At 50.1% G+C, this 26,094-nt stretch overlaps 2 protein-coding genes across 35 annotated transcripts in view; one reads left to right on the plus strand and one right to left on the minus strand.

The window, feature by feature from the left end:
• The window catches only part of Cit (citron), a 163,730-nt gene extending 154,949 nt beyond the window's left edge, over positions 1 to 8,781 (plus strand). For 18 of the 32 annotated variants that reach the window (XM_006530131.2, XM_030254099.1, XM_006530130.4 and 15 more), the window contains 2 exons: positions 5,610 to 5,919; positions 6,133 to 8,781. In XM_006530131.2, the coding sequence (XP_006530194.1) occupies positions 5,610 to 5,919; positions 6,133 to 6,156 (334 nt within the window). In that variant the 3' untranslated portion in view covers positions 6,157 to 8,781. Of the gene's footprint in view, positions 1 to 684; positions 725 to 3,058; positions 3,163 to 5,609; positions 5,920 to 6,132 lie in introns of those variants that run through there. The other 14 variants (XM_006530150.4, XM_006530149.4, XM_017320644.2 and 11 more) reach the window with 5 other exon arrangements.
• Positions 8,782 to 13,413: 4,632 nt separating this feature from the next.
• Positions 13,414 to 24,331, minus strand: Prkab1 (protein kinase, AMP-activated, beta 1 non-catalytic subunit). Of its 3 annotated transcripts, XM_006530201.1 has the most exons (8): positions 24,193 to 24,331; positions 23,919 to 24,087; positions 21,311 to 21,474; positions 20,202 to 20,295; positions 19,832 to 19,946; positions 17,776 to 17,909; positions 14,742 to 14,810; positions 13,414 to 14,554 (listed from the first exon to the last, which is right to left on the minus strand). In XM_006530201.1, the coding sequence occupies exons 2-8, from the start codon at positions 24,075 to 24,077 to the stop codon at positions 14,477 to 14,479; spliced, it is 813 nt and encodes a 270-aa protein (XP_006530264.1). In that variant the 5' UTR covers positions 24,078 to 24,087; positions 24,193 to 24,331; the 3' UTR covers positions 13,414 to 14,476. The 3 variants fall into 3 exon arrangements, 2 of the variants coding, with proteins under 2 accessions (XP_006530264.1, NP_114075.1); NM_031869.2 differs by having other exon boundaries at positions 13,418 to 14,554; positions 23,919 to 24,256; XR_003955597.1 differs by lacking the exon at positions 19,832 to 19,946 and having other exon boundaries at positions 23,919 to 24,319.
• Between the last annotated feature and the right edge of the window lie 1,763 nt (positions 24,332 to 26,094).

Below are 26,094 nucleotides of genomic sequence, written 5' to 3' on the forward strand. Positions count from 1 at the left end.
TGCTGCTGTTCTTGGTGGTCATCCCATGGTACTGGCATCTCCAATACACTGGGGCCTTAGACTGCAACTAGGCTTCACCAATAGCCTCTCATAGGCTCTCTTCATGGTCCTCAAATCCTTTTCATGACCCCTTCAGTTCTGGGCCGTCAGCTGCAACTGAGGCTGCCTGTTCACCGGTAGCCTTCCATGGCCTCTCACAGTGCCAAGCCTCAGCTGTTCTTCATGATCCCTTCATGCCTTCAAAACCAGTACCACTAGGTGACAGCTGCTGCAGCCCGAGGTATAACTTTAGCTATCTCTAGAACACAGCTTCTTTGTGCTCTCAGAAAACACTTCCCAGAAGATTTTTAAATCATTTATTTATTTTATTTATAAGAGTATACTGTAGCTATCTTTAGACACACCAGAAGAGGGCATCAGATCCCATTATAGATGGTTGTGAGCCACTATGTGGTTGCAGGGAATTGAACTCAGGACCTCTGGAAGAACAGTCAATGCTCTTAACCGCTGAGCCATCTCTCCAGCTGGTCTCTTCTTAATCACCGCTCCAGCTAAGTAGCATCCTTCTCCCCTTGACTATCAAGTCAGAGACACATGGCCAAAGCTGCTGAGTTTTGCTGCTTGCAAGAGCTGGAACATGAACCCCTTGTTCTATTACATTATCACTTGCTTCTTCTTTTCCAGCTCCTTCACTGCCTAAGCTTGGCTGACCTGGATCTTGCTCTGTAGATTGACCTTGAACTCAGAGATCTGCATGTCTGTCTCCTGGGATTAAAGTGTGTACCACCATGCCTGGATCTAAATTTAGCTGGGTGGGGTCTTGCCCCCAAATCTCTTAATCTGTTATCTCCTAGAACATAATAGATTCATTTCCATGTGCCCCTTTAATACTTGAACCATATATTTTATACTTTCCCTTTCTAAGCTTGCTTCACTTGTTCAAAATGCTCTTCATGAGACTTAACCAGAGAACAAAGTCTCTACTGGGCTTTTGTGAGACTTCCTTTGTCAATGCAATTAATATAAATAAATCTCTTTACCTTAGACTCAGGCAGACTCTTCAGACAAGGGCAAGATACAGCTACTCTCTCCACGACAATACAACAAAAGCAGTCTCTAGGCCACATTCTGAAATTCTTCTCCACTGAATCCTCTTGGGCCCGGGCAGCACAGTTCAAATCACTCACAGCAACAAAGTCTTCCATATTCCTACTAGGATGGCTCACAAGCCCCACTCAAAGCATCCCAAAGCTTTCCAAATCCAAAGTCCCCAAATCCACATTCTTCCAAACAAAAGCATGGTCAGGCCTATCACAGCAATACCTCAGTCCCTGGTACGAACTTCTGTCTTAGTTAGGGTTTTACTGCTATGAGCAGACACCATGACCAAGGACAACATTTAATTGGGGCTGGCTTACAGGTTCAGAAGTTCAGTCCATTATCATCAAGGCAGGAACATGGCAGCATTCAGGCAGGCATGGTGCAGGAGGAGCATGCATGAGAGTTCTACATCTTCATCTGAAGGTTGCTATCAGAATACTGGCTTCCAGGATGAGGGTCTTAAAGCTCATACCTACAGTGACACACCTACTCCAACAAGGTCACACCTCCTAATAGTGCCACTCACTGATTCAAGCATATCCAGACCATCACACCATGCTACCCTGAACTCCTGGCTCAGACATTCTTCTCCCCTCATTCCTCAAGGATCTGAACCTCTCTTCTTCCACCACCACCACCACCCAGGAAGAAACCAAATTATCTTTCTGCATATATATGTGCACATGTCCACATGTGCAACTCTATAAAAACAATACCATGTATGAGTCTGTTTTCTGGCACTATGACAATGAAATGCTGAGTTATAAAGAAAAGAAGCTCATGGTACTTGTCTTAGTCAGGGTTCTATTCCTGCACAAACATCATGACCAAGAAGCAAGTTGAAGAGGAAAGGGTTTATTCAGCTTACACTTCCACGCTGCTGTTCATCACCAAAGGATGCAGGACTGGAACTCAAGCAGGTCAGGAAGCAGGAGCTGATGCAGGGGCCATGGAGGGATGTGACTTACTGGCTTGCTTCCCCTGGCTTGCTCAGCTTGAACCCAGGACTACCAGCCCAGGGATGGCCTTGCCCACAATGGGCTGGGCCCTCCAGCCTTGACCCCTAATTGAGAAAAATGCCTTACAGCTGGATCTCATGGGGTCATTTTCTCAAGGGAGGCTCCTTTCTCTGTGATAACTCCAGCTTATGTCAAGTTGACACACAGAACCAGCCAGTACAGTACTGTTCTATAGTCGATGACCCACATAGTAAAAAGACAGAGACCAACACACTTTTTTGGCTTTTCTGTCTCTATATCCAACCCTGCTCATGTCCCAAAGGCAATGTCTCCACATCTAAATACCACAATTAAATTCCATTTCAACCCTCTTAACATCTCACTGTGAGGAGGACTAGAGAGATGGCTTATTGGTGTGTGTGTGTGTGTGTGTCTTTGAGAGGACTAAGGTTTGGTTCCTAGCACCCACACCAGGAGTCTTCCAACAGGTAGCAGGGGATCCACCACCCTCTTCTGATCTCCAGCATCTGCAAGCACACTATGCTCTTAAATTCACACAGGCACAGGCACATCAAACTCTACTCTCGCACAGTGGGGAGTACATTTTTACACTTGAACCCTCCAGTCCCCTGGGTCCCACTGTGTTCTCTACTGCGATACCTGCCTACCATAAAGACACCCTGCAAGGTGTACAGTTTAGTGGTCTGAGCATGTTTGTAAATGTATTAAGCCTCCACCAATATCTGAGTTTAAAATGTTTCCATCACTCCCCAAAAAAGTTTGTTTTCCTCTGTGTCAGCGACTGCCTCCAGCCTTGTTCCACTTTCAGCAAGGGCTACTGTTCATTTGTCAGGTGGGGCCTCTTCTTGTCCAGCAAGCCCCCAGGTTCAGCCCAACAAAGACAGCCCTGAGTGTCTGTATAGATTTTCCAGGTCAGATATCGATCCCTTTTCTGGAAGTGAGCTTATGAGACACTGGAGCCTGTCTGTGCCTTCCAGATGTTTCAGGCTGCTGATTCTTCGTGGTGGCTGTCAGTTCTCCCATCGATCCAGGGAGAGGCACGGGCCCAGGGCATGCTAAGTCGTCATTGAGCCTTAGCAAGGTCAGTTTTCTTGCAAAAATGCTGTTGGATTGCTCCAAGCTGGTTTTGCAATCCTTTTGGTCAGCATGCATGAGTGTGCACATGTGCGTGGTTTTTTTTTTTTTTTTTTTTGGCAGTACTGAGAATTGAACCCTAGTACTGGCATAGTAGCCAAGGGCTCTGCCACTGCGCCACCCCTGCACCCCAGCCTTGGTCGGTGTGGTTTTAGTCAGTCCAGGACCTTGATGGGACAAGTGGTAGAGTTCTGTGCACTCTTTTTCCGTACCTTAACATGTCTGAGCGGTGGCTTTACCTCTTCGTCGCTGTGGTTTTAACCATGGGAATGTGCTAGGAGAGGCCAGCGCCAATGCCCTTTGACTTGATCCCATCCCCAGAGTGATAGCACAACGGGCCAGTGTGCACCCCTAAAGTGCCTAGAACCTTGGTGTCATTTCTAACTCATGCCAGAGAGGGCTCCAAATGTTGGCAGTAGGCTTCCCCATGGCCGTGCACCCCACGTGGCCCACTGCTGGCTCCAGGTGCTGTGAATGGGAAAGGGGTAGCCTGCCGGCTTTCCCCAGGGGTGCCCCCCTCAAGCCCCACTTCCGCCAATCATCCAATCATCGCTGCTCCTGGCTGCTGTGGGCGGGTCAGAGTATCTATAATTGGCTTGGCGGCTGTGACCCCGAGTTTCCTGGTCTGTTTAGCAGACCCGGGGACCATAACTCTGCAGAAACCATAAAGTGGACGTGGTAGCTCATTGGCCATTATGGATACGGAGATGGAAGACTGCCCAGTTGGCCTGGAGTGATGAATGCTGTCTCTGCCCTCATTAATCTAAGCAGCCATCCCGAGTGGCCTTCCCGAAGCCACCCTGCTTCCCAGGACGCAGAGCTCCCTCCAGCTCCCTCCCGCTAGCCTTAGGATGGGCCCCTGTGGATGCACGCTCGAAGGTCTCTTTCATTACAAAGAGGCTTAATGTATTTCTCTCCCTTGGGTTTATTTGTTCTAATGCATCTTCTGTCTCTCCGAGCTCTGCAGCTCCAGGAGGCATTTGATTCCAGGGTGTAGAAATCAGCTCCCTTACATATAATACCCCAGAGACATGAAGTCAGCTGGCTTTCAGAGCATTTATCTGAATCACTAGTTAGCACACTGGATGCGGAGGCGAGGCCACAGCCGAAAGCTGTTCACGACCAGCTGACACTTAGAAGATCAGTTTTGCAAACCCGGTGTCCTGGTTTTCAGCTCCTTCCCGCAGCAAGTTCCCGCCATGCCCGGGCTGAGTGTTGGATTGATCCTACCAAAAGGTTGCAGTGTCCGGGGCTTGGTGAAGAGGGTTGTAGTTCCCAAGTAGACGGCTTGTGTGGCATGCACAAGGCCTTGGCTTCAAGTTTTAGTACCACTGAAAAAAGAGTCCTTGTGACCTCAGTGGACCAGAGGATCAGAGATGGCTAATGGTTAAGCTCTGGGTCAGGTTGGGTTTTTTTGAGCTAGCTGGACTATCTGTGTCTGTCGTTTGGTTTCCTAATTTCCCTAGGTGTCATCCCTCTGTCCATAGGCCATCTTGTCATTGCCATGGTTCGGGGCCATCAGCCTTCTGAGCAGCTGTATCAGTTGCCATAGAAACTTGGAAAAACCACCGGTGGGGAGAGGTGACCAAACGCTGTTATAGATCCAGGCACCCCTGCCCCCTCTCACCACAGCCCTTGGTGGGCCTCTAATTTCTGAGTTTCTATAGGCTTAGCCCCTAACAGGAGACCCCTGGGAAATATTAGGTTGGTATGATAGAGCCAGGAGATCATGATACCGGGCTGACCTCGCTTTGGCCCCTCAGCAGCTCACTGGGCCGCTTCCACCTCCATGCACCTGCCTGTGCAGCAACAAGAACTTGTTACCATTTGGCGTTGTTATGAGACAGCAAGGGCCTTGCTGAGGCAGGAGCATGGTGAGGATGCAGTAAGTGGGAGCTGGCACAGACACCTAGAAGTCTGGGGTTCTCCTGTCCTCGTCCTCAGGTCTCAGCTTTTCCTAGTAAGAGGGAATGGTAGTTGTTATGCCTCTAACCCAGCCCTTAGGAGCTGAGGCAGGAGGATCATGACTTAGAAGCCAGCCTGGGCTTTTTTTTTTTTTTTTTTTTTTTTTTTTTTTGGTCTTTTGAGACAGGGTTTTTCTGTATAGCCCTGGCTGTCCTGGAACTCACTTTGTAGACCAGGCTGGCCTCGAACTCAGAAATCCGCCTGCCTCTGCCTCCCGAGTGCTGGAATTAAAGGCGTGTGCCACCACGCCCGGCTTCAGCCTGGGCTTTATAGTGTGTTCCAGACCAGCTGAATACATACTGAGTGAGACCCTGTCTCAAAAATTAAACCAAATGAACAGTGTTGAAAAGGGTCCCGGGTGGATACTTAGAGGGGACAGGAGCTACAGCTTTGGGCCTGTGACAGCTCCTGACTCCTCCTTGTCCCCAGCAGCCCCAACAAGCGAGGCCCACCAACATACAACGAGCACATCACCAAACGCGTGGCCTCCAGCCCGGCGCCACCGGAAGGCCCCAGCCACCCCCGAGAGCCAAGCACACCGCACCGCTACCGAGACAGAGAGGGTCGGACAGAGCTGCGCAGGGACAAGTCTCCAGGCCGCCCTCTGGAGCGGGAGAAGTCCCCAGGCCGAATGCTCAGCACTAGGAGAGAGCGGTCCCCAGGGAGACTGTTTGAAGACAGCAGCAGGGGCCGGCTGCCTGCAGGAGCAGTGAGGACCCCACTGTCCCAGGTTAACAAGGTGAGGGACTTTTTTTTTTTTCAGGGACTCGTTTCCTGCCTGACCCCATTCTTTAAGGGCTGATTCTGTTAAGTTGGCATCGTTCAGTGTAGCACTCTGGTCAGCTGCTGGAGGGGCAAGACAGGCACTGTAAAGTCCTGCTTGCCTTATGCAGGGGGCCAGCAGTTCCTGGCTTTGGATGCTAAAACCCCCTCCTCTCTGTTTGGCTCCTAGGTCTGGGACCAGTCTTCAGTATAAGTCTCAGCCAGAAAACAAAACAAAACAAACAAAAAAACACCTCCTCATCTCAGTCTGCAGGAAAACACCGCGCTCTGAGTCTCCACCACAGGGGACCCCAGCACCCGTCCGCCCAGCCCCGCCCAGCCCGGCCCTGCTTGGCCTGGCCAGGCCCGGCCCGCATTCGGCACAGCTGGGTCCAGACTGTCCTTGGCACGGACCCCCCATCTCCAAGGGGTGCAGCTAGCCAAGGCTCTTAGGCGCTGACAGAGCTCAACATTCCCCCCCTCTTGGAGGGGAGGGACCACCTTCCTGCAGTCATCTCTGCACTGTTAAAGCTCACAGCATTCACAGACTTTTGTACTTAGCTCCAGCCTGAACCCGTTCATCAAAAGGAAACCAACCCGGACTCGAACCGTGGCTGGAAGTCTACTGCTACTCTAAGATCCTCGGGTTGGTTTTTTTTTTTTCCCCCTTTGGTTTTTATTTCTTTTTCCTCCTCTTTTTTTTTTTTTTTTTTTTTTTAAGACAACAGAATTCTTAGTAGACTTGGATAGCGATGTATTTCCTGTTGTAGTGGTTTTTAGCTAGATCACACCATCAGGTCTTTGCCAATGAAATGTAGGCTAGAAGAGCACCCCCTGCCCGTTGGCTAACCTCCCGTGTCCATGTAGCTTCAGTCATCCTTGTCCCAGTCCATTCTCATAGATGGCCCTGTCTTACCCAGGGTGACATCGTAGCCAAATGTTTACCGTTCTCATTGCCTTTTTAAGGCCTTGACGACTTCCCTTCCCACCAGCTGAGAATGTATGGAGGGTCAGTCGGGCCTCTGCTCAGAGGCAGTGACCTGGGGCCAAGGGACCTCAAGCTCTCCTCCCCCACCCACCCCTCAGCCTCATCTACCCAGCCTGCTTCTCCAGCTTTCTGCGTAGCTTTGGCCAGGAAAGCGTGCAATAGACTTGCTCCAAGCCTAGCATTCATAGGCCTTGGGGTTGGGCCTGGGACCTGGGGCACCACTTCCTGTCCGAGGGTCACTTCTCTGGGATGAGGAGGAGACCCGACTGGGAGCTCTGCATGGCAGATAGCTGCATGTGCTGCCCCACTACCCCGACCTGCCTGACTCCTCCCTGGGTTGCTCTGCCGATGTACTGCTGCCATCCCATAGCCCCACCAAATCAAGACCCTCCCGATGACCTGTCAACAAACCGGCCACAACAGGCTGCAATCTGTAGCACTGAAAAAGCAAACAAAAACAAACAAACAAAAACAAAACAACAAAAAAAAAAACGCTCAAGCCTTACGACCAGAGAAGGATTTCAGCAAACCACACTCCTCCGTCCCTCCGTTTCCCTCCTGCCTTCCAGTTCCCTGCTGACTTCAAGGACGACTGTGTGCTCACACAAAACCCAGCACGGTTCTACCCCACTGAAACTGTGACTTCCCAGATGAGCCTCTCCCTAGGGCTGGACCTAAGGCCAGGACATTGGAGAGAAGCCGCAGCTCAAAGCTCCCAGCCCCTTGAGGCTGGCGAGTTCCCCTTAGGTGCAGTGCGGCTCACCCCGGCTCCGCCCTCTTTAGAGCCCAGAATTCCTGGCAACCGGATAGAACCAACCAACTAGAGGCTTTACAGTTGGCAAGCTAACTATAGGCCTTATCTTTGCCTTTAATCTCCCACAAGGCCTCTCCTGCTTTGGATTCTCCTCGACTCTTAGGCGTGCCTCCACCACGAAGGCACACCCTAGGTAGGCTGAAAGGTAGACCTGTCCCCACCACCGCAGCAGGTGACCGTGTCTGTGTTTTCAGCCCACACGTCCGTCCACAGTCCACGTCGCTTCCCAGATTACAACCTGGCCTAAATGCAGACTCCTTCCTGCTCTGTCTCTGACCTAAGTGCTTTCTTGTTTGAGACGCCTGTGACCCTCCACATCCCGTGCCCTGCTGTTGTGTTTTCTGTGTTGCTTGGAGTCTTTGGGGGTCATGTTCCCTATCCCCCCCCCTGCCCCCACCGCCACCCCCACCCCCAGGGCAGATCTGACTGGCTGTTTGCTGAAGTTTTTTGTCTCTTGGTCCACAAGTATTTGGAATGGTCACTGATAACTGGTCTTCAGTCTTGGCATCTCACTTAGGACCTCCACGAGAAACGGGTTCCTTGAGCCCTGACAAGTGTATATTGCGTGTCTCATCTGTGAAGTGCTTCCTGCTACATAGAGCTAGCTCAACAGACTGTACATATTTACAAGAAACTTTATATTCGTAAAAAAAAAAAAAAGGAAATTGAATTGGTTTCTACTTTTTTATTGTAAAAGGTGCATTTTTCAATACTTTTGTTTTCAACGGTGGTAGCCGCGGACAGCCGTCTCCGCCGGAGTGGGGAACTCTTCTGTGTGACCACCGGGACGCCAGCAGGAAATAATCGTAACCCGAAATCGCAGTCAAAAGCTTCTATTAGCATCAATAAGATTCTAGGTCTCCAAAAATTACAGGCTTTTCTTCATTACCTTTTTTTATTAAGAACGAGGAGAACACATGGGCACACATGGGCAATTCCAGATCCACCTGAGAGGGATGGCTCTGTTGTTGAACAATAATGAAATAAAGCAGTGGTCTCAAAAAAAAAAAAAAAAAAAAAAAAAAAAAAACAATACGTTCACTCCCTTCTCCCTTGGCATCTTTTCTTGTCAGAGACCATAAAAAGCCCCGCTAGGGTCTGTGCAGGCTCACTGGGCCCATCAGCTCTGGGGGATGGATAGAATCAGAAGCTGTTGGAGGGGGGGGGGGGGCACAGTTTGGTCAGCGTTTCTGTGAACTAGTGGGGACTTGCTCTTAAGACCATTTTTTAGGGCAGGGGACCAGAAAGCTCCTTTAAACGGTCAACGAGGCTACTTTACAAGGATTAGGTCAGAACAGATTAGCCGGAAGGCAGCTAACCAGAAAAACAGGTCAGCACGAGCTTTTTCTGATCCCATTACACTGAGGCCACTGAGAACTTAATATTGCATGTCTCTTTCGAGGGAGTTCCAATGAAGGTAACCGGATGCTTCCTGTCTGCAAGGTAAACCGGTCCCCTCCACTTATGGTTCATTATTCCCCCTCCCCAACCCCTGATTCCAGTGATAACCTGCCGCTTTACATCTCTGACTCAACATAACAAGGTAATCAGATGTAGTTAAAAATTGACTTTGACAGTCAAATCTGATGGGAGGCTACAGTGGATTTTCCCCTGTGACTGTAAGAAAGAAAATGACTCACAAGGACTTGGGAGATGTTGCAACTTCTTCCCATAGAACAAACATTAGAAAAATGTCCATTCACCATCAGCCAACCAGTTCAGCGATTAGCCTAGCAATTCTTGGCAGCCAGGGGCTACCTTATACGCTAAGTAAACAGGGCTTGGTTCTAAAAGGAGCCGAGAGGTCCTCTAGACCCAAGAACTACCTGTACGGAACAACAGTGAAGTCATGAAGTCACGCAGCCACGCTATGTAATGAGGCCTCCCCTGCTGCCTCTTTGAGTTTAGTGTAAAGTTGTATCAGGTCACACACCTTAATTCTCACAGAACTCAAGGCATTGGGTACATACCAAGTTTCCTGACTGTGAGACTCTTGAGCCCTTAGGGACAGAAAAAGAGATAACCTACTTACTAATCTGTCTGCAGCAGGGGGCCTTTTCCATAGGTTGGTTAAGAACACTCACACTCAGTTAAGACCCATAGGAAGAGAAGAGGCTAGCCCTGTGGGGTGGGGCAGCAGAGCTTCCACCACAGGCTGGCTCCTTTCAGTGACTCATAGCCAGGACAGTTTGCCTTCCTTCCCCAAGACAGGATGCTTGGGGGTAGCTAGGCTTAGTTCTGGTTGCCACAGGTCTGGGTTCCTGATGGTTGGTATCCAAAGGGTGGAGAGGGGTCATAAAATACTCAATAATTACAGCCTACACACACACACACACACACACACACACACCAATAACGATCTATCTCTGTAGTGCCAAGGCTAAGAAACTGGCCTGCTCTCCTTGTTCCAGGCAGAGGCTGCTCTGGCTGGCTCTTTCTTGCTGGCTTAAGATGTTGCTGCTGCTGCTGTCTTGAAGTGTGAGGACTGGGACCCAGTCACATGTCCCATCTGTTTTCCTGAAGCAGTGGGGGCTGCCTGTGGAAATACAATATAGGAGTCTCTGCTTTCCCCTGGGTCTGTCAATGAGTAATAGAGAGGTTTGCTCAGAAGAGGTTATTAGAGGTGGAAGAAGACTTTGAAGGTGACTCTGCTACTGTACCCACCCGTGGCACCTTTAGACAGCTACAGATTAGGGAGCCTGGCTGTGGAGTTTCTAAATGGCACAGTTGAATTCTCTTGGGGGTGGGGGTGGGGCAGGGGCAATAGTAAGAGCTGGCCTACTGATGTGGATCTCAGAGACGCGTGCATCCCTCAGGGGCAGTAGCTTGTCCAAGGTTTGGATTCAGATACAGCTGTCAGAAACTGGATGATTCTTACAGTTAACTGAGATGATGGACTTTAGAAGAAATACAGACATGTTCACGACTCCCTTGCTTTCCCTTGAAGACTCGAGGCCAAAAGGCGGAAGGCTCAAGTTTCTGTTTGTCCATTAATCTGCAGTGGAAGTGTTGAAGACTCATCGGAAGCAGGACTACTCATTGACCCAGCCGTGGGTCTTCATCACATCATTCAGACCATCTGTAAACATGGGAGGATATTTTCTTGTGTAGTGGTGCTATAGTAAAATACCCGAGTCAGGGAAGTTTATAAAGAACAAATGTATCTCTTGAGGATCTGGAGATTAGAGAGTCTGAGACAAGGTGCTATGGGTTATGGTTATGGCCAGGGCTGCTGGAGGCCTCCAATATGATACTTTGTTTCTGAATCTCCACAGCCAGAAGGCTTTGTCCTCACATAACAAAAGTCAGGAAGGTAAGCTAGCCAAAAACCTTCATGAAGCCTCTGTTTTAAGTCTTCATCCCCTCATGTGGGTTAGGGAGGGACTCTCATGACTTTTCTTCTTTTTCTTTCTTTCTTTCTTTCTTTCTTTCTTTCTTTCTTTCTTTCTTTCTTTCTTTCTTTCTTTCTTTCTTTCTTTCTTCCCTCCCTCCCTCCTTCCCTCCTTCCCTCCCTCCTTCCTTCCTTCCTTCCTTCCTTCCTTCCTTCCTTCCTTCCTTCCATGTAAGTACACTGTAGCTGTCTTCAGACACCCCAGAAGAGGGAGTCAGATCTCTTTACAGATGGTTGAGAGCCACCATGTTGTTGCTGGGATTTGAACTCAGGACCTTCAGAAGAGCATTTGGTGCTCTTAACCGTTGAGCCATCTCTTCAGCCCAACTTAACTACTTCTTAAACCGCACCTTTTAAAACTATCACAGTACATACAACTGACCTGAAGTACTCAGACCACAGCAGATGAATGCGAATTGTGCTCACGTTCAAGGAACCGGATTAAACAGATCTTGTTTTCTAAAATGCTTCTAGCCTCCAATGTCAGTTCCCTGGGTTTCGAGGATTTCTAACTTGCTGATGGCTGCATTGTAGTAGGTTCCTTGTCTGGTACACCGACTTCCTATTTGTGGCCGCAACCCATTCTTGTTCTGTGCTTCCCAGTGTGACATGAGGTAAGGGAGCCTTGGGTGTCAGTTTGCCTAGTCCAGCCTCATCTTTCAGAAAGAGGACATCCCTAGAAGGCACGTAGAGATTTACACCCAGCCCTGATCTACATCTGGTTGGGACTCAAGGACTGACAGTGTCAGTCAGGTGACTTAGTCTTGGTGCACTATCAACTTCCCTTGAGGCAAAGGACCCTCTCCTGGGTCCTTTAGAGTCAGTGTGTTTCTGTGTGGTGCTGTGATTGGTCAGATTGACTGCCTAGAGAGTTACACAGGAAGCACTCCTGGCATCCACGAGTCTAACCCATCTAAACTAAAACTGTTTGCTGCCGGGCGTGGTGGCGCACGCATTTAATCTCAGCACTCGGGAGGCAGAGGCAGGCAGATTTCTGAGTTCGAGGCCAGTCTGGTCTACAGAGTGAGTTCCAGGACAGCCATCTCCAACTCTGGAGATTTTCATAATGGGGACAGGATACCGAGAAACCACTGTATCAACCATGCATTACCGTTACGTCGTAATAATTTTTTCAGGCCTTACCTTTGACTCTATAAATGTGCTTAAGTTTCCAGAGGGAGGAAATCTCTTTACTAAAAAGCAGTTTGAGTAAGTATCACGGACCCAGTCCTCATCTATAGACAGAATGCTAACAGGGCAAGCTGACTTGGGTCACAAGCTGAATGTAGCTGCTGCTTTTCCATTCCTTTGAGGTAATTTACTCCACTGCCTTTAGCTCCTGGGTCTGAGATCTCTCCCAGAGCCTTGGGCGTCTCATGCACCACAGAGGACATCCTCTTGCTTGGAGGAAGTGAGACTTTTCTAAATATGCACACAGAGTGCACACGTTCTCATTTTTTGAGGGGGTGCCTGTTGTCTGCCGCTCTACAAATCATCTCCTTTAGGAGCCACCCATGATTCCGGGGCGCTCGCTCCCATAGGGTGGACTCTGAACTAGTTTGTACATGGTATTATTCTCAGTTGGGTGTTTCAGCCCCTTGTGGGTAGAGCTCAATTTTTCTAAATGTTTCTGTTTTATGTGCATTGGTGTTTTGCCTGCATGCATATCTGTGCGAAGGTGTAAGATCTTGGAGTTACAGTTAAGGAGCTGCCATGTGGACACTGGGATTTGAACCCAGGTCTTCCTCTAGTCGACAGGCAGTCAGTGCCCTTAACCATTGAGCTACCTCTCCAGCCCCAGCAGGGGACACAGGATGGCCAGATGTCCTGATCTCTCTCCCACCTTTTTTCTCTTGAAGTGGGATCTCTTACTGAACCCCAGACTCATGCCTTAACTAGACTTGCTTGGCCAGTGAGCTCTCATCTGCTTGGTTTTGCCCTGCAGCACTAGGGTTACAAGCACACAGGACTTTGAAGTGGATGCTGGAGGTCTGAACTCAGGTTCTCACCCTTGGGTAGTTAGTGCTCTTATCAACTGAGCCATTTCCCTGGGGCCCCAACAACTAGCTAATTCCCATGAGATTTCCCAGTTGTTCCTCCAACAGTCTCAGAGGCACCCACAGGTGTGATGGCGCGGCGAGTCTGGCACTGACCCTCAGCCGGTGGCACTCACAGCCGTCTGGTCCACTCACTACAGAGAGTCACAGGAAAGCAAATAAACATAGAAGATCCACTCTTTTTTTCAAAAATAAAAAAAAAAAATGTGCCGAGTCAAAAGTTACTCCAGTAATTTTTACAAAGCTTTATTGAAACTTGTACATCAAGATAAGAGCAAGTCAGGGTTTTGAAAACAGTAACAAAAGGTACCCAAAACTCAGGCTTAACCAAATACTGTGCCTGCCTCTGCTGACAGGTGACAGGACCTTGTCCCAATGGGCACAGCTGTGATGTCACCATGGAAACCAGATGGAGTATAAGATAGGTTCATTCCTGCTCCCCTGCTGGAAACCCAGCAGTCTGCTGTAGGGTTCCGAGCTCTTCTTTTGGAACAAGCAACAGCAACCACCGTGATACTCTCTGCTCACTAGAGATGCAGGTCCCCAGCTGAGGAGCACATGCTGGAACTAAAAGGAGGGTGGGTGCTTCGACCAGGTTGCCATGGTAATGTGGCCAACATTGCAACTGAAATAAGGTGTAGCCGACTTTCTGCAGTGGTCGGTCCTCAGGATCATCTGGCTTAATGGAGAAATGGCAGTGGGGTTTGAAGTCTGTCTTGAGAGTGATTATTGCTGAGTGTAGTCACATGATCTCTAGTCTCATCCTGGTGACTTATTGCCTTACGTAGGAGTGGCCAGCCAGCCACTCTGGTTAAAGAGGTCTTAGTGCACACAGTGTCGGGAAACGATTGCAAAGCTGCATCCGGAAATCAGACACTGAATTTCCATAGGATCTACAATCTACTGCTTTGATTCAGAAGGACAGGCAAGACCCAACACTGCTTTCCTCCCCAGCCAGGCCTCACCAGGGACAGGCCAGCGGCCTCACGGAGGCAAACGATGATGAGGACTTCTGTGTGGCTTCTGTCCCTGCTCCCCAGGTTCGGGTCTGGCTGTAGACATCTCTGGCCAGCAGAGGGGATGATGCGTAGAGCACAAAGCCTCGTGCACTGCGATGCTGGGGCTGCAGGCGGCCGTGCCATCCCTATTTTTGGCTATGCCTGGACAGACCTTCAAGGAGGACTAGGGTGGGTGAGATGTCCCAGAGTGAGTGAGGATGTGCATGCACACGGAGAGCCCAGCACCGCCTGCCATCCCTGTGGTCCATGGCTGCCTCTCATTCCCTCATATCGGCTTGTAGAGGAGGGTGGTGACATACTTTTTCTTGTACCGGTGTGTTGCACTGAGCACCATCACTCCATCCTAAGAGGGAGAAAAGGACCAGAGTCAGGGGCTCAGTCAGAGAGAACAGGAGACTCACTACACGGTCACTACAAACACAGCCCCCGAAGGCTGCTCTGCTTGTCCACACCCAAGGCCACCCTGGCACGTGGGGTCCTCAGAGCACAGGCTCAGAAACGGCTTGGAGGCAAGACAGGCCATTCATTACCTTGATGGAGAGTGCATAGAGGTGGTTCAGCATGACGTGGTTGGGCTCCGGAAGCAGTGCTGGGTCACACTGAGGGACAAAGGGAGACGTGAGCAAGTAGGATTCAGAAGTCAAAATGGTCCCTGCCCCCTATTTCATGGCCTGGTTGGGGTAGCCAAGGAGAGGAGCCAGGCTCTGTTGGTTGACCTGGCTTCCCAAGCCGGGCAGTGTGAGTTGTGGAGATGACCAGAGAGGTGAAAGGGGTGGATCCTCGTGCCAGCCAGATGCTACGGAAGGCACTTCCGGTAAGTTTTCTCCCTGACCTTTAAGGCAGGCCCTACCCCATTCTCTTACAGAGCAGACCAGAGACCCACTGGAAATGCTTTCCCGGAACACCAGACCCACTGTGTGTTCCATGCTCCTGAGAAGTGGATGGTAAGCCAACGGAACACCAGACCCACTGTGTGTTCCATGCTCCTGAGAAGTGGATGGTAAGCCAACGGAACACCAGACCCACTGTGTGTTCCATGCTCCTGAGAAGTGGATGGTAAGCCAAGCCTCTACAGCTAGACGAGGAAGTATGTTGCAGTAGGTGACTCTACAAGTGGACACGTGAACACTTCACCACACCTTTCTACCTCCCTAGAGCATCTTCATTCTCATTCCCAACTCTTAAGAACATGCACTTGTGTGTGTGTGTGTGTGTGTGTGTGTGTGTGTACAGGCTACTAGCTTGAGGTTCCTGCCTCAAGGGAAGGGCACATTCCTGTCACTCAACACTACGGGAATCCCAGTCCTGAAGTGACTTTAAGATCTCACAGCTGCCAACAGGCCTCTGAGGCCTTGGGGTGGAGGGAAACCAAGAGCTCTAACACAGTGTGACCAGGCCCTTCCACATGAAGCTGGACGGCCTATGCCACACACAGGCATATTGAGGGCTCTGAGCGGTGGCCTGGGGAGTGGCCACCCGCATCCTACAGAGCCCTGCAGTGGTTATGTTTGAGTCTGGGAAATCTGCTGGGGACAAATAACCCATGCACACAGGAGCACACAAGAGAAGTGGAGTGGGAGGATCCAGGTCCTAGTCCAGCTCTGCCCTAGCAGGGCCTCCAAGGCATGCACAGGTCCAGTGAGCTCCTACGGGGCAGGCAGAGCAGGATGGCTGCTGATGAGAGAACAAGGAGAGGCCCTGTGTGCCTCAGCTGCACGCTGCCTCAACCAACTGCTACAGGGATCTTAAAAAAAAAAAAAAAAACAAACAAAAAGCAGTTTCCATCTGTCACTTTTAAAGCTGTCTAATATATGGATCATACCATATTTGGGACATGCAAGTTCTGAGGAATGGCTACACCAGATCTCTAACATATTCACCCTTTTTTGTGTGTGCGATTAAAAAACCACTTAAAATCTACCTTGTGCTGTTAGTGAGCAAAGAGGTCAGTCCGTCTAAGGAAAGCATTATGGATGACGTCTAAAGTTAGACACAGAGGTACCTTGTGATGCAGTCACCCAGCCCATGGGTGTGCACACACATGTGCGTGTCCAAAGGAAATAGAACCTGGATGGATTTACATATGGGTGTGCATATGGCACTGTGGAGCCCCGCTGCAGTCCCTGAGAGACAATTCACAGGACATAGGATGTGGCCAGATGTGGCATACTATGTATAACTACAGATGCAGTGTGACCCCTCCCTCAAACTCCTGCTGTCCTCTCCCCACCCCCATAGGATGGGCTAGAACCTGGGACTGTGAGTCCAAATATACCCTTTCACTTTAAATTGCTCATCAAAAATTGTATCACAGCAGCTGGACAAGAAACTACAACAGTGGGTGGCTCAGCCTTAAAAAGGAAGGAAATTCTGTCACTTGCAACAACGTGGATGGACTATGGACATAAATAAGCCAGCCACAGGGAGACACATGCGACATCTTTTAAAAGCAGGCTAGGAGAACTGGATGGTAATTCTGGGGAAGACACCGGTTAAAAGCTACAAGATGTCTGCAGAGACAACTGTGAGAGGAGCTACGGCCCGAGAACAGGCTGACCACAGTCATTCACAGGACAGCAGATTTCCCAAAGCCTCTAAGAAAAGAACTCTGAGCGCTGTCTGGGGATGCCAGTCAACGTATCTGCTCCAGTCTCTTCACTGTGAAGCTGAAATAAGACTCCTCGGAGAGCACTTTCCTAACTGAAGACAAGATCTGTAAGAGCTGACAGTGAGGTCAGACACAGTTCTCCTGAATTCATGGTCTAGCCTCTCCCTAGCCATGCCTCTGTGTGTGTGTATGTGTGTGCGTGTGCGTGCACGCGCGCTGAATCTTTAAGGACAGCGGCTAAGGGTCCTTGCAGTTCTGTTACTAATGCGCACTGGTTATTTGTTTAGCCAGTGGGGTCTGAGGCTGAGTGGTCTCTCCACTGACCTCCTCCTGGATTCACAGGAGTGAGCCGGGATCTGTGCTTGGTCACAGCACAGAGTGGACTGAGTCCACTTAAGGAAAGGCACGTCTTCCACAAACCCTGACACTGCCGTAGGGAACCCTCCACACACAGTCAGCTCAGCAGCACGTGGGCTCTGCTGCTGTGTCCAGTGTTGAGGGAGGGGCTTTCTTTAGCACCAGATACAGTTTGCTTTGTCCCTAAGGGCTCACGTACTGGGAACTTAGTCCCCAGTGACTGCTGGGAGATGGGTCCTAACTGGTGGTGAATTAGGTCATGAGGGCGGAGCATGGATTAATGTAGGCACCCTGAGTGGGTCAGTCATCCTGAGGGCATCGCTTGCCCTTGCACCTTCTGCCACAGTGGATGTGGTAGAGGTTATAATGTGTTATAAGACAGCTCGAATTCTACCCCAGGAGGGCTGACGTTTCCAAAAGTAACTTAGTAACTAAAACTAGATTCTAAAATGTCTAGCTGACCAAGGGGTGTGTAACAGATGTGAATCTTTCACAATGTCAGGGGAGGACCACAGCAGTCCCCAACAGTGGAAGGCACAGGAGTTCTCCACTGTCTTTTAAGAAGTGAGCAGAAAGGAGCTCCAGATGGGAGTACTCACAGAGATGCCCGTGTCCTTGTTCAAGATGACCTGCAGCAGGTGTGGCGGGAGGATGGGCGGGGCTTTGAACCTCTCTTCTGGTTTAGACATGTAAGGCTCCTGGTGGTAGGGTCCTGGGGGCGAGCTGGACAGCTCTGTTGGGAGATGTCGACAAGACACTCAGACTGTAGGCTCTGCAGCTGCATTTGATGCATGGGGCCCTCATCTAGCTTTCTGTCCTGATTTCCTCAATCCAGGTTTGTATTTTCTTCAAAGACATTCAAGCTCAAACAGGGAAAACCAGAGGGGATGAAAAGTGCCCTGGAACCGGGGTGCTCGGGATAAAGCTCGACGCTACCTCGAGAAGCTCAGTGGAAGGAAGAGCAGCTGTGGCAAAGCCTAACAGGGAAGCCATCCCCCATAGCCTGGCCTCTCGTCAGCACAGTAAGGCTTCCTTCTTACTGCAGGCTGAGTTTGGCAACTGCCACAAGTTCTGGGCTTCAAGTGGGGATTAAGTGGCCCAGCCTAAGTTACCAAGTCTCCCAGGCAGAATAAAAGAAGTCTAACGAGGTACTGATGCACTAAAAAATAACCATAAAGACCAACGTGTAAAGGATCTTTGGCTCTACACTCCTGGGTCTGAGTGTTTTCACTATGTAGGCGCAGTAGAAGCTTCTGGAAGCACAGTACCTTGCCTTAGAAGCACCTCGAATCATGACAGCTGGCTGGCTAGATAGAGGATGGCACTGAGCTGTCACCCGAGTGTCGGGAAGGGTTCTGGCTACCTGACCCCTAAGCTGGCCCAGGGCTGCTTTAACTTTCTCAACATCAATTTCTAGGTCAGGCTCCCTTCACACCTCAGCACAAGAACTGAGAAAAAGCACTCGATGCAGAAAGCTGAGCTGTAAGAAATAAATACATGGCATTTAAAAAAAAAAAAAACAAAAAACAAACCCAAACAAGCCACTTGAATGTCTAACAGGAAGTTTAGAGCTGATCTGGCTCCAGCAGCAGGGGGCGGTGCACTTTCTGCCTGCAAATGATCAACCAGACCTTTAGCTGAAGGCTCTGTTGAATAGTGTGAAGTTCGTGTCAGAAGCGTGTGCACTGCCTCCAGGCTGCACCCTTTGCCTGTCTGAAATGTGTAAGTGGTCATCCAGGAATGGCCGATAACCCCAGTAAGAGAGCACTGTTTTTAGATTTCTAAGCCTAGATCTGTAACCTTAACCACGGCCAGCCAAGCCCACCAGTCAATTACAGCTGTGGAGTCAGAAGTGCTAACTGTAAGAGATCCCAGAGACACGGAGGTGAGGGTGGGAAAGCCCTCGGTAAACTGATAGCTGGCTACTGCTGAGAGCTTATCTTACTGATTCCCAGAACTGCTGCCCAGGAAGCAGCCCACACACAAAGAAGGGAAGCACACCTAACGTCCATCTGGATTCTAACACACAGTTTCTCTCCTGAGCTGTCCCTCTGACCTTCCAGGGATTCTCTTCCTCCCAGATGTGGTCGGAACAAAGGTCACCGAAAGCTCCGTGCTTAGAGGACTCTAGTTTACCGTGACTGAGCACAACAGGTTTCCAGAAAAGAGCGTTGTGCCATGTGGCCTGTTTTCTATGGGGAGTCACTTCCAGTCAAGTGTGAATGGACGGCACCAGTGACAGCCAAGGTCACCGAGGTGGCGTTTATCACCTGTCAGCCTGCAATTCTCCAGGCACCACTGGCAGGACACGAGCTGGCAGTTTCCCTGGCAGTGGTTCACTACTGACCCAACGTGTCCTCGTGGGTCTCTTCAGGCCTGCCTATGGCATAACATCAAGTGTAGCTCTGTTCTAAAGCCAAGTGGAACTGCAAAATATCCCATAAGGCAAGGGCAGTGACTTATGGTTTCTTTGGGGGTTAAACTCCAACAGCCAGGGCCACTGGAATTAGGAAGGAACTGCTGTGGTCCGGAGAGCTACAACTGTCCACCTGGCTGGGCAGCTTTTGCTCAAGTGTGAGAGGCGAGGGAAACAGAGTATGTCCAGGCCACAGAGCCCCAGCCTGCACACACGTGGGATAAAGTAACTGTTCATACCAGACACATCGGAGCACTTTTGGGAATCCACCATTAAAGCATCAAATACTTCAAAGTCAGTTTTCTTCACTTGAATGATGTTGTTAACTGTGCCAAGCTGGCTGGTTACTATTGGCTGGGAAGAGACAGATAGGCAGAAATCATAACGTGGAAGGTCTGTGGATTCTTCAGAGGACTAGAATTCCTGGCTGGAAGGCCTCACTGCCTGGTTAGCGACTCTTGGTTAATTATACCAATGAGCTGGTAACTGGCGCTATCTAACTCAGAGCCACACGCAGGGAAGAGGGTCCTGATAGCACGCCACAAGGGAGGTGATGGGTGCTGGTTGTGCAGGTAGGTACTAGAGGGCCAAGGGCTGCAGGCAAAGTACCTCAGAAGGATCATGGGTCCACTGTCCATCCACGAAGAACTTGTACTGATGCTCTCCTTCAGGCAGGTCCAGGATGGCTACAAAGTTATTCTGGCTGCAGGAAGAAAGGAAGTAGAATTTCAGCTGGGTGGGCTGCCCTCTGACTCCAGGTATAACCAAGAGTTTGGCTGCAGGATGGCAAACATGGCAACCAATTCAGACAATTAATTCTTGGTCACGGCCACTAATGGAGCAGCAGGAAACTCACTTTGCTCAGACACTAGGAACCTAGAATCCTAACACTGGAAGGTCAACAAATGGCTGTTCATACCTTCCAAGTCTCCACGCAGAATACCACCGGGCGGGCAGGCGGGCTGGGTGCCACGGAGGTAAACATAGGCTGCCGAGCCATCCCTTTTGTCAGTGTGCCATGACAGGGACTGAGCCAGCGTAACAGGGCACATAGACGTTCTCCACACAGACCTGTCTAACTACCCCGCCACTCCTGAGATTGCTGTGGACTTGTAGCAGCCCTGGAAACACAGGGACACTGACAACAGTTGGGCTCAGACCAGCAGGGCACGGGCTCTCCCTCTGTTTACCAGAAGTAGTCACTGGTAAAGGCGCGATGACAGGAGTCCACACTAGGGTTTTTTTGTTTTGCTTTGTTTTTTTTGTTTTTTGTTTTTGTTTTTTTCGAGACAGGGTTTCTCTGTGTAGCCCTGGCTGTCCTGGAACTCACTTTGTAGACCAGGCTGGCCTCGAACTCAGAAATCCGCCTGCCTCTGCCTCCCGAGTGCTGGGATTAAAGGCGTGCGCCACCACTGCCCAGCCACATCAGGGTTTTGATAAATCGTCTCACTGAACCCTTGCTAATGATGTCTTCAGAGCATGGAACTTCCAACCTTCCAAAAAATAACACACAGGACTCAGTTAGAAGGGATCCAGGTCACCTGGTCCAGGAGTCCGATACAGAAGTGACCGTTCCATGCAGTAATGGGCTGGGATCCACACCCCTAAGGGTCCCAGCCCAGCGTTCTCTCCAATGCACCGGGAACAACTTTCTCAGAAGAAATGTATATCTAAATGTCAGAGCATAGCACAGAAATATCGTCCGCCGAGATCCTTACCTTCTCGTGAGGGGAAGCTTGCTCCAGTTGTTGAAGGACCCAGACAAGTAGACTTCCTTTCCACCCCCTGTCCATCGAAACACGGTGGGCCGGGCCTGGGCGGGGGCTTTATCATTCGCTTCCAGGTCGTGCTGCCAGGCCAGGAATTCCTCTTTCTCTGGAGCCTAAGAAGCAGAGGCGTTTACTTGGGGTCAGGCAGCTGGCAGCGAGCTCCCCACCCGAGACTGTTAACCTAAGAGGACAGCAGAGTCTAATCAGGCAGCTCTGCTTGTGTCTGCGGCACATGACTGCGTCTGTTCCCCCACCTGCCAATGGAGATAATAAGGACAACAGCTTCTGTCATATCGTGACGACTGAGACAGTCTGACACATGCAGTGCTTAACCAGCAGCTACTATTACTGCAACCAGACTTCACAAACTCTGGAGGAAGCTGCAAGGCCTACTCGGGAGAAGACAGCCATGAGTCCAGGGTGGGTTCAATATGCTCCACTTCCCTCATTAAGCAAGACTTGAGAGTATGTAAGAATTTACTAGGGATGGTCTCGGAGCTGTTAAAATGGACACAATCAGATGGGAAGGGAAGGGCTGGGGTACAGAGAACTAGATACAAATGGCAAATGGTAATATCCACTGAGGTATATCAGAGGAACTTACTCCAGCTAGAGACAAAGGAACACACCCCACCCTGGGGTGAGACACAGTTAGATAAGCATCATTTCTCTTCTTCAGTCAGAATCGAAGCCAAACACCGGACTTCTAGGGTGGAGAAAGCCCTGAAGGAGCCCTGGAGGCTTCTGTGACTTCCACTCCAGATACTGATCTGCTGTTATCTGAGAGATACCAGCAAGTCCCTGGATCTGAACCGTACAGATTGGATAACTAGCAGGGTTTGCTTGAGAGCTGTGGGGCTCTCACCCTTCCTAACGCTGCGCCCCTTTAATACGGTCCCCTATGTTGTGGTGACCCCCAACCATAAGACGATTTGGTTGCAACTTCGTATCTGTAACTTTGCTACGGTTCCGAATCGTAATAATACAAATATCCGACATGCAGGGTCTGGGGTGCCGACCCCTGTGAAGGGTCTGTTGGCTTCCAAGAGGGTGGCGGCCCACGGGTTGAGAGCCACCGCTTTAGAGGACAAGTAACTGTAGCTCCAGTGCTGAACTGGGGTAACAGGAAGAACCCCTGACTCGATCCATCAGCCACTACAGATGAAAAGAGAAAGGACGTCAGCTAAGTCCTTCCTCCCTGACCCTGAAGAGAACAGCACCACATCGCCCATTTCTTTTTAAAAAGTAAGTTTACTCAGTTCACTGCAAAGAGAGCAGAGGGCACTGCCAATATACACAGGCTACAACACAAATACCTTTTACTTCCTCTTAAATAGCCTTGGGCAAAAATGTCTTCTAGGGGTGGGGACAATCTCAACCGGGAAACACGCTAAAGATCGAGGTACACACCTTTCCCCTAATGCAACAAGCTCAGAAAACAAGCTCCTGCCACAAGACAAGTGTTCTGTGTAGCCCTGGCTGTCCTGGAACTCACTCTGTTGACCAGGTTGGCCTCGAACTCAGACATCTGCCTGCCTCTGCCTCCCAAGTGCTGGGATCAAAGTGCTGTGCCACCACTCCCTGGCAAAAGCAGGCTCTTTTAAAGTCAGACCCAAAATTAAGATCTGGAGAATAGTAATGTGGGTTATGTAGCCCAGTTAGGGGGTGGGGGTGGGGGAGTGAAAGCGGAGTGAGCTGGCCAGGCAATTAGCCTGTTTAAGTAATGGGGATTAGTTGGCAACCCGGCAAGTAACAGAGACCAGGCTGGTGAGCGCCAACGTTCCTGAATGTAGTTTATTCTGAGCAATTAGCTTCTTTCCTCCTAGAATCACCAAATGCCCTTGGACTGGGGCCCTGTAGCCGGAAGCACTGGCCACCTCACTGTGGTTTTAAGAGAATGTGGCTCAGGCAGGAACTTTCAGCTTGGCCTGCAAAAATCTGTTTGCTCTGGTCTGCTTAAAGTCCAAGGCATTATTTCAGTAACGTGGGAGAGAAGTGGGGGTAATTAGCTGCTGGCTGGCGTTCAGAGTGACTCTCGGTCACTGACCTCCTCCAGTGGAATTGCCGGATCTAAAATAAAGTGAGCAGGGTGGACTGAAACTGTCAGAACCAAACACCTCTGGCAGTCAGCTAGTCAACTTCATTTCCAGCTTAACGTATGTGCTCCCGTTTTACCGCCAAAAAGAACACTAGAACTCCCAACCCAACTTTTGCAAAAGCCGGTCGGCCTGAAGTGTCTCCAAGCCGCGCAATCAATTACACCGAAGAGAAAAGTCGACACGGGTGCTCAATTACAGTTTAGCTCGACTCTTAATTAATTAAGGATCTCAAACGCGGTCCCTGAGCTGCTTTCTCCTTAATGATGTTCAACCAAGCCCAGGGTGACTCTCCTCCCATCGGTAATTAGGCACAAGTCCCAGAACGGCAAAGAGGGCTATGACAGAGCCACCTCCCCCGCCCCCCCCCAAGGTGTGACGCTGGGAATGTGGCGGGAACTACAGCAAAGGGGGACCCTCCCCGTGAGTCAAGAGGGCTCCGACGCCCCTCCACTCAGCACCTTGATCTCTTCGGAGTGGAAGATGTCGGCGTCTTCAGGGCTGTCCATGAGGATCTTGGGCCTGTCCCCATCCTTGGCGCCCCCGGAGCTGTCCCTCCGCGGCGTCTTGTGGCCCGCCTGCCGCTCCAGCGCGGCGCGCTCGCTGCTCGTGTTGCCCATGGCTGGGAATCTGCAGGGACACAAGGAAGCCGGAAAGGCCGGGTCGGACCCCCGGGGATCGCGAGTCACGCCCTCTCGGATCGCGCGCTCGCTCGCCCGCCGAGCTCCGCTTTACCTGGCTCGGGCGACCGCGACTGGAACTCCGAACAGAGCCGGAGCGTAACCTGACACTCCTCCCGCAACTCCCCTCCACCCCTTAGCCACTTCCGCTTCCGGCCGGGCCCAGCGAAGGAAGGAAGGAAGGGTGGTCACTGGGGATGGAGCGCTCTCGGAGTTAGGGTGACATCAGTTCCGTTTCCGCCTCTTCCCTGCTGCTCAGCGCGAAGCGGTCGCGGGTGGTTCGGGGCTGCCACCAGATCGAGCTTCGTAGCGGCCAGCGGGAGGCGCGAGCGAGCGAGAATGCCAGAATGCCATGGATGGCGCCGACCACCTCACTCCAAGTTGGTTACTCTCCAGTAACTCGAATTACGAAACGCGAAACCCACGGCGGCTTGGAGCAAGCGCTTGCTCTTGCAGAGTACCCGGGTTCGGGTCCTGGCGCTTCCATGGTGGCTCACAACTGTTTGCAGTTTAAGTTCCAGGGGATCCCGGCGCCCAAGGCGGTGCACACATATACGGGAGGGCAGAGCATTCATACACATAATCGTAAAAACAAAACAAAACAAACAAGAAGAAGAAAAGGGAAAAAAAGAGAAAGCGCCGGGCATTGGTGGCGCACGCCTTTAATCCCAGCACTTGGGAGGCAGAGGCAGAGGATTTCTGAGTTCGAGGCCAGCGTGTTCTACAGAGTGAGTTCCAGGACAGCCAGGGCTATACAGAGAAACCCTGTCTCGAAAAAACCAAAACCAAACAAAAAACAAAACAAAACAAAAGAACCTCACGTTTAAGTCTCTCCCGTAGATGCACTGGCTCTCACAATTGAATGTATTAGGACAACCTAGGGCTCCTTCAAAAGGAAGGCCTCTCCAGAGTGGCCAAATCGTAATTTCTGTCTGTAGACTAAGGATGGAGGATGCTGACCATCTTCCAGGTGTTTGAGAAAACTTAAAGACCTAAGATTTCTGGGAAATTGACGTTCTCAGTTGGGTTCTGTTGTTTGTTTCAAGTTGAGTGCCTATTGATAAGTCTTTTTGCAAGAGCCTTGGGGCTACATTGGCCACATTATGTGTAAAATGTATCAGGGCTTAGTGTTTCAGCAGAGGTACAGACTGCTGTAATAAAACGATCTCAGCTTCACAGTCAGCCTTTAAAGAAACAACAACAACATTGTCTTGTGGGGTTTGTTTGTTTGCTTTGCATTGGATTTTCTAGGTCATGTCTTACATTTACCCATACATATGTTTTGGTTTTTTTGTTATTCTGTTTTTGTGTGTGTTTTTTGAGACATGGTTTCTGTGTGTAACAGCTCTGGCTGTCCTGGAACTTACTTTGTAGACCAAGCTAGCCTTGAATTCATAGAGATCCACCTTCCTCTTCCTCCCACTCAAGTGTTGGGATTAATGGTGTGTACCACCCTGCCCAGTGAACATCTATATTTTAAATTATCTGCAATGTGACACATTTTTGTTAAGGGAACCAGGGACCCCGATGTCTGACATGTGGTCTTCTAGAGGGACTTTAACAGTATCTATCTACAAGGAAACTTAAAAATTTATGGACAATTTCTAGTGGATTTCAATAAAAATTCACACATGAAAATGATATACGAGCATGCTTTCCTGAAGCATTGATTCTAACCACTATACTAATGCTAAGACGCATGTTTTAAAATATTTTATCGCCAGCATTGTGTGAGTGAGCATGAAGAGACGTTCTAACATTCCACATTCTAAAGCCAAGCCTCAGCCTGGCTCTGCAGTCAGCCCGACTGAGTTCAGATTCCAAATTTACCATTTAAGAAGTTCCATCATGGGGTCTATTGGGAAATGGCCCCTAAATAGCTATCTTAGAGGCCTGCTTTGTGACTCACTTTATAACAGTGCGAGAGTAGTGTGGTTACCGCTTGACTCTAGAATGC

Source organism: Mus musculus, chromosome 5 (assembly GCF_000001635.26).
Source record: "Mus musculus strain C57BL/6J chromosome 5, GRCm38.p6 C57BL/6J".
Lineage (NCBI taxonomy): Eukaryota > Metazoa > Chordata > Mammalia > Rodentia > Muridae > Mus > Mus musculus.